The sequence below is a fragment of the Ammospiza nelsoni genome, chromosome 22, assembly GCF_027579445.1.
Source record: "Ammospiza nelsoni isolate bAmmNel1 chromosome 22, bAmmNel1.pri, whole genome shotgun sequence".
NCBI classification, from domain to species: domain Eukaryota; kingdom Metazoa; phylum Chordata; class Aves; order Passeriformes; family Passerellidae; genus Ammospiza; species Ammospiza nelsoni.
The window spans coordinates 4,468,789-4,477,015 of record NC_080654.1 but is presented as its reverse complement, the minus strand read 5'-3'; the positions used below and the strand labels follow the sequence as shown (position 1 = coordinate 4,477,015).

The window sequence follows — 8,227 nt, the reverse complement described above, 5'->3', positions numbered from 1 at the left end:
AAAAAAACTGACAAAAAATAAAGCTGGAAGCCTCTATTAGGGTGGGTCTCAAAATCCCAGAGACTGAAGCTCCTTTTCATCCTCTCCAGATATCCAGGAATTTCAGATATCCAGAGGCATCACAGTGCTCCAGGTTACAGCTCTGCACTGACTCAGGCAGGAGAGCCCCTCCAAACACTCGCCCAGGCAGAGGGACCCCAACACTTCTGGCAGCACCTTCCTCTGGGAGAGCTCCAGAAAGGAGAAATCCACTGGTCTGCAGCAAGGTCACACCTGATTTTAACCCTCACACCTTTGTATCTCAGTTGCAGGTCTCCATTCCATGTGGCAGAACCAAAGGAGTGTTTTAAGCACAGCTCACAGCTTTTCTGCTGTACCTCAGAAGTCTTTTAGATTATAAGTTTTAGTATATGGGTTTTTTCCTCATCCAAATTTTTGTATAGAAGCTCCTGGTCTATGAACAAATACTGCTTTGACTTTCTATGAAATGTTGCATTTGAATTTGCTGAGTTTTGACAGGCATTTAGGTAGTCAGACTTGCAATTCTGAGGTAGGGAAACACCAGAAATATCTGCTTTGCAGGTCCGGGTGCTCCTTCAGATGATCCATTTTGCCCCAGGCCATACAGGACATCTACAGAAAAGCTTGAAATTCGAGTCAGGAGCCCTAAATGCACTCCTTTAATCACACATCCACCCTTGAGGCACTTCATTCAGGTGTTTCCAGCTGGACTTGCTACTTCCTGTATTGCAATTATTTTAATTTCTCTGTTAGCACTGCTCCAATGTGCTACTTACTGCATTTTGCACAGGAATGCAGTGCTGCCATTCCTAGGCTGTCAAAGAGAATATTTCACTACAAAAATAAATAATGTCTAGCTGCTTCTGGCACCTCAGTCCAAGCATATTTATCATTTTGGCTGATCACTGCCTGACTCAATGTTCCTAAAGCACATCTTTATGGGTTTATTCCCAGATGAATTCAAAATGCATTTAATCAGGTCTTTGCTAAATGTGCTCCCAAATTTCACATCTCATGAGCACAACAGGACTGTGTCTTAGAGCATTATTCCACTTCACTGTGCGGACTGATATAATGGATTTTCCTCTGCATGGATTGTGTCAGTGAATGTATGTTTGTACAAGCAGGCTCTAGTTTTAGTTTCTAGATTTAGTTCATCCCCAATGTGCTGCTGCCTACATGTGTGGCAGTCTGGGATTAAGACTAAAAATATATTTATATTTTATCAGAAATGAACAACAAAAAAAAATCAGAAGGACAATTTCACATATGAATTCAGTGACAGAAAGAATCTCCCACTATTTAAACTCTCAGCTCTGCTGCCTGAGCCTTCCTGTCCAGCCTCCAGAGGGGAAGCACAACAGCTTTTTTGGGCCCAGAAAGAGAAGTCCTGGGTGGCCTTTAGCAGAGAAAATATTGCCTCATGGTTTGCTCCTTCCCCAGCGTGTGCTGGGAACAGCTTCATCATGGGATGGGAAGTGAAGAAAGAGAAGGAAGCGCCCTTGAAACGTCCATATCTTTTAGTTCTTCCAAGTAATTCTGAAGTTCCCCATTCAAAAAGCTGAAATGAAACCAGTGGCAGCTCCTCTGGAGAGAGGGCACAGAGTGTGTTTGGGATGGATGTGCTGCCTCTCCCCTGAGACAGCCCACAGACACTTGAGAAACAAAAATCACATCTTAAAACTATGAGTAGATTTAACAATTGAACTCTAAAGAATTAAACACCATAGAAACATTTCACACTTTCTGTTTTTTCCTTTCCAAGGGTCCATAGTCCACTCACTCAATCCTGTGCAAAGGTCATGTTACTATGGATATGACCTGCAAGAAATGTGTTGCCTCAGAGCAGCACAAGTCACATGAACAGGCTGAAAGCCAAGAGCTGCTGATTCCCAGTCCTGGAGGATTTTCATGCTTGTGCTGGGCTCACTGCAGAGCAGTCCTGGTGCCAGCCTATGTTCGTCCTTTAAAAGTGTTCATGCAGGTGTAGCTCCCAGAAAACTTGTGGATTTCTTCAAGTGCTGCCTGGGGGAGAATGCTGGTGTGGAAGCAGAAAGAAAATCAGCAGATGAGACAAATCCCTTAATCTGTTCTAATGAGAGATGTGTAAATATGGATTTATGGATATAAATATACAAATGTTCAAAAAACAGCTAGTGAGAGACACAGACAAAACTGGCATCAGTTTCCTGCTGTGAGGAGGTTACAGGGAGAAAGTTCCATCCAGTCACTCTTTCTCTACAGAAATATTTATCCAAAAAAGTCTGTAAAAGCTGTGACTTGGAAGATACCATTATGTTTTATTCCTTCTAAATATAATATATGTACTATATTATCTAAATATATATAGTATATACTATATATATACTATATATCTAAATATATCTGAATGTAATATATATATTATATAATATAGATTATATATTATAAACTCTGATATATACAGATTTAACCTGAATTCTCTGGTTAACCTGCCATCTGGTAGTGCAAGGCATGTGGCCTCCTTATCCTAAGGTATGGATAGATATCTGATTTCCTGACAGCTACTCTAATGGAAAATAACTTATTAATTCTTACAATAAAATGGAACAGACCCTTTTTCTTGTTGACAGAAATTCTGGGAACTTTTACTCCAAATTTTACATTCAGAGCAAAGCATTTACTGTGAATTATTTTTTCTTGTTTGAAATGCAATACTGAAATTATTTTCCACAGAAGTCTTATGGCCTTGTTTCAGTTCCTGACTGCAGCTGCTTTTCCAAAGGTTTTAGTGCAAACTGTCATGGAAACACAAAGGTGAATGTTCTTTCTCTGTGGTTATTCCAGGATATGAAGTTATAATTTTTTTCCTTAGGAACCTTAAAATTTCAGTCCTGATCATACACAAAAACATTGATTTAATAGTTTCACTGATGCAACATAGGCAATTCTTTCTAAATGCAGATGGGATGTCAAGGCTTTAAGGTTCAGAAATCCTGCAAAATAAAAAGCCTGGAGTCCAACAAGTGACTTAATAAATCCCAATCAACTACCTGTGTTAGTCAATTATTATGAAATTCCCTGGACAAAAATCCAGTTTACACCTCAGGAATCCAAATTTTGGGAACGAAACAGGTTTCCTAAGGGGTTATACAAAGAGAAAACATCTCCAAAGGGAATTTCAAAGTGTCTTCCTTTTGCTTCCATGGCTGAGATGAGAGAGCAGTTCCAGCCAGCCTGAGCTCTGCCTCAGGGAACAGACACAGAGCCAACCTTCCCTGTGCTGGGCAAAGGAAATACTCACCTTTTTAGGATAACAAGGACATGCATTGTCCATGGCAGGAGCAGGAAGGCTTGGTTCATCTGAACAGCTTCTACTGTCCTCCTGGCCACTGTCTCTGGCTTGAGAGGAGGGAAGAGACTAGGGAACCTGAACAGAGAAAATAAAATAATTACAGGTGAACCAAGCTCCTTCTTTAAGGTGTCACTGTCCAAGTCCTGCTACTCTAAGTTATTGCTGGTAACTGGCCTTTAAACATCCTCAGGACAGGCTATGTCTCTAAAAGAGGCAGAAAATTCCAGTTCCAACCCAAAAGCCCCAAAGCAGAAAGCCCAGTTCCAACCAGTTCTACTGGGTTAGCTAAACAGTTAAGAATGTACATGTTGGTGCCCTCAGGGAGAAGTGGCAGAGAGTAATCAGAGCCCTGATTCAGGGTTTTTCCTAATTTGAATGCAAACCAATACCAAATGCTGCCTTTTCAGTGATGGCGTTTTTCCTTTTACTCTCTGTTCCTCTCTGCTTGATTCTAATCCTTGACAGGTGAAAGACAAATATTTTCCTCCATTGCTTTTAACACCAAACATAAAGCTTTTCCCAGCTCCTGCAATAGCTTGACACTGCAGATTTTCTTGACTAAGAGAGCACAATCGTTATTTTACTCATTGTAAAAGATTCATTTGGACAGCCACTACTTGTTCTCTTGGACAGGGGTAAAAAGGAGGTACTGATATTCTCACTTCTGTAAGTGGCTGTCATTCCTTTCACTGGGAAATGTTTAAGTATTCCAGTGAATAAAGAAGGAACTTGTACTGTTAATTCTAAAGTAATTTGTAGACTGGTCCTTTTGCATAACCATTGCAGATGGCTTCCCCTCTGGTATGGCCTAAAAATGCAAGGAAAAGCAGCTTCCAGTTCTCTCAGCAGCAGCCAGGGTGGTGCAGGAATATCCCAGCACACTGAGGGAACCAGTCTGATGGCTCCCAGGTGGCCTAAAGTGACCCTCTGTTCCCAGGCAGCCAAATGAGACATCAAATTCTCTTAACTAAATGAAGCATTAATTAGGAGTGTATTCTGATGATTCATTTAAAATGAGCTGCTTTCTTCCAGCTCCCCTGGACTGACCTGATTCTCATGCCCTGGAACATCTCTGTGCTGGTGTGGAAGGGCAGGACTGTGGTGGCATTCACTCCAGGACAGTCCAGCAGCCCCAGGGTCAGGCTCTCCATGAAAGCAAAGGATGAGGCCTTGGAGGTGCAATAGTCAATGGCACCAGGGATGGCTGACAAGGCCAGGACAGAGTTCAGGCAAACAATGTGCCCATTCTGGAGCTCCAGCATCCTTGGCAGGAATGCTTTGGTGGTCTGAAGAATAAGAGAGTTAAAAGAAGAAAAGAAAAAAAAAATTGCTTAGCAGTGATACAACAAAACCAGCACAGACTGAAAAAAATAAGGTGACACAGACACAACAAGCCCAAGTGTTCCTGTTCATTATGTAAGGGAAGGAGTGGCAGAGGACCTTGATTTGTCATTTTCTGAGGTTCTAAGTGAGCAAAGTTTGTGTAGAAACACAATAAAAGTGTTTCCTAACACATATATAAGCAGTACCCATAGATAAAGGCCATGAACAGTGCCTTCTATACTTAAGAACTTTTACAGGATAAAGTGTGATGAAATCACAAGAAGCTCTTTTTAATTTCTATTGTCTGATTCCAAATGGACTGAGTTTCACAGCTCCCTTCCCTGTAGTCCCACACTCCTCTGATGTTCCCTTCTCATCACCATAGAGGAAACTCCTCTGTGAGCTCAGGCTTTGACAAAGACATCAAATGTGTGACTGGAAATCACAGAATGGGAATAAAGAGCATTAAAAACTGAGTACTAAAAAAATTATGGTAATTTTTGACCTCTTTCCTCTGGCCTTTGCCCCTCACATTGTTTTTTCTCTCTTGTTTTCAACACAGACTGGTTTTACCAAGCATCCCTTAGAAAGACGTACTGGCTGTAATCTGTCACTCTCCTCCCCAACTATTTCCAGACTGCAAGGCAAGATGTATTCCATTACCATCTGTATGGCAGTTGTCTTTTGTCAAGTGGGCAGTTTTTCTTTATCTCTTCCACAATCACTCCTCTCTCTGGGGAGACATCTGCTGATAACAGCCATTGAATGTCACTGCATGGCTGATAAGAACTGCAGCATCCCATTGGGAGATGTGAGCCCAGAGGGAGGAGCCAAGCATTCCTACCTGGATATAATCTGGAGATTCTGGAACACCAGCACAGCTTCTCCACTGGATTTCCCAGAGGAACAGCAGCTGCCTCTTCCCCTGGATCTTCAGAGGCAGAGACTGCACCTTTCTCCAGGATCCCTGCTCCAGCAGAGCCAGCCCTGACACTGCAGGAGGGCTGAGCCACAATTCCAATGGGACTGCTGCCAACTGCCTGACCCACAGGGTGTCAGGTTGGGTTCTGACTCTGCCAGTGTTGTTTTGTTTTACTGCATTGTTTATTTTATCCGTTTATTTTCTTCCCTGTTAAAGAACTGTTACTCCCTGCTCCCATATTTTTTGCCTGAGAGCCCCTTAATTTAAAATTTATAGCAATTCAGAGGGGTGGGGAGGATTTACATTCTCCACTTCAGGGGAGGCTCCTGCCTTCCTTAGCAGACTCCTGTCTTTCCAAACTGAGACATCAACTCTGGCTACATGGGACACAAGAGCTTCTCTCACCCAGAACTGTCCCAGGGTGTTTATGTGCTGGGATTTCAGCAGTGCATCGTCGTCGCTGTCCATCAGGCTCTTCCCATGAACCACAGCAGCATTGTTCACCAGGATGGTGATGTCACCCACCTGCAAAGAAAAGGCTTGTGATAAAAGGTATCTCTCCCCACAAATCAGAGAGCTGAATAGCCATTATTGCCCAAATACATAATTATTTTCACAGTTTTTGACACTCTTGCCTATGGGCTTTGTAATCCTTTGTATCACCTCATATAGCTAGCTGGACTTTGTACAATCTTATATGCATGGTCACCCTTCTTTTTTCCCAATATTTTTTTTTTCTCATCAAATACTGAATCACAGAATTGTTAAGTTGGAAAAGACCTTTGAGATGATCAAGTCCAGCCATCAACCCAGCTCCACCTCTGTGTTCAGCACTAACCCACGTCTCCAAGGTGCCACATCCACATGCTTTTTGAACACTTCCAGGGATGGTGCCTCCACTATTGCCTTATATAATATAAAATATATAATAAAATTATATATTATATATTATATATTATATATTATATATTATATATTATATATTATATATTATATATTATATATTATATATTATATATGAGTCTTCTGTTCCTGAGTCTCCTTTTCTATAGAGGGGGCTGTTCTTTAACACTGAAATTTGTGAAGTGATCCATGAAACCTCCAGAGTAAACTATGCCAAAGGGCAGAATTTATAATCTGTGGATTATACTCTACTATATATATATATATAAATAAAATATATAATTATACATATATATATAAAATAAATAATTATATAGATATATATAAATATGAGTTTCCTCCTCCTGAGCCTCTACAATACATATATATATTATATATAATGAGTCTCCTCCTCCTGAGTCTCCTTTTCTTCAGAGTGAAGCCCCCAGCTCCTTCAGCCCCCTCCTGTCACTATAAGACATGAAATAACACAATGTTATTGTGTTCTTTTATTATTACACGCTGCTCTTTTAAGGTAAAAAGAGAGCTTTTAATTTCTGACTCCAGCATTTATAGATTTTTAAAAGTGACAGTGGATTGGAGGATGACAGTGCCACCTCTCCAATGACACTGGACAAAAACCAACAGTCCATCAAATTTCTTCTCCTCTATAAAAGAATGCAAAAAAATAAGTTATTTGCATAAAGTGTGTAAGGAAGTTTGTTACAAGAATGTAAACATCAGATAACTTAAAAAATCAAGGTGACCCTCCCAGACATATTTTTCCCAGACCTTTTCCCTGACGGCCTTGGCTTGCTGGTAGACCTCCTCACGGTTCCCCACGTCACAGACGAAGTAGTGGCACTCTGTCCCCATCATCCTGATCTCCTCTGTGGTCTCCTTCAGGCATTTCTCAGTCCGACCCCACAGGATGATCTGTAGCAAGAAATTTTTGTTGGAGTCCAACTGCTTCTGTTTCATATCTAAAATAATTAAAACATGCTTCTGACTTCAACGGTTTGATGGAAACCTTTGATGTGTTTTCACTGCCAGGGCTGTTGTTTTGCTTCATTTAAGAAAAGCAATGACTTTCTGTTACATGGGGAGTATCAAGTGGGACCTGTCTTCCACTGCTGTTTACAGATTCTTTACAAGCAACACAAGCTGAAACAAAAACTCAAATCTGAAGCCTAATGTGACTGGAATATGGAACGTTTGGAAATTTTTCTGCATCGTGTCATTTCAAATCTCTCCTTGTTTTTGCTGTACACATGTACAGAATGACAAATTTATCCTAAAACCACAGACCTTCCTGAATATCTGGTGTGTTGTCTACTTCTTGTTTTATGTATGGAGACAAAATCTGCTCTGTAGTAAAATGTATTTTTTCAGCCTAGTAATCACTCGCAATTCTGGTTGCAGGCTGGTGTCTCAGGTGCATTTCAAACAAGTGTTCATCCTACAACAGACTTCTAAAGTGAGAAATTTCAAGCATGAATTTATTTTGCAGCTCCTGTATACAGGATTTCACTTGCCACTGCCTTTTAACACAATAAAAATTAAACACTGCTTCTTGCACAAAGCAAATTCGGAATATTTATAGAACAAACATTCAAATAATGGAGCACAGATCTGATTTACAATGAGACATAACCAGACAACCCTATCTGCATTTCTACACCATCAGTGAGGTCAGAAATAGAAATAACCTGAAAAGTCACCAGGTTCATTAACTCTTATCATGG

General features: G+C 40.7%; 1 protein-coding gene across 1 annotated transcript in view; it reads right to left on the bottom strand.

The window, feature by feature from the left end:
* Nucleotides 1-657: 657 nt before the first annotated feature.
* Nucleotides 658-8,227, bottom strand: part of DHRS3 (dehydrogenase/reductase 3) — a 29,717-nt gene continuing 22,147 nt past the window's right edge. Inside the window, exons 3-7 of the mRNA XM_059487640.1 lie at nt 7,275-7,418; nt 6,006-6,125; nt 4,403-4,641; nt 3,305-3,430; nt 658-2,059 (exon numbers count right to left, since the gene is read on the bottom strand). Coding sequence (XP_059343623.1) covers nt 1,975-2,059; nt 3,305-3,430; nt 4,403-4,641; nt 6,006-6,125; nt 7,275-7,418 — 714 coding nt within the window. The 3' untranslated portion in view covers nt 658-1,974. The remainder of the gene's footprint in view (nt 2,060-3,304; nt 3,431-4,402; nt 4,642-6,005; nt 6,126-7,274; nt 7,419-8,227) is intronic.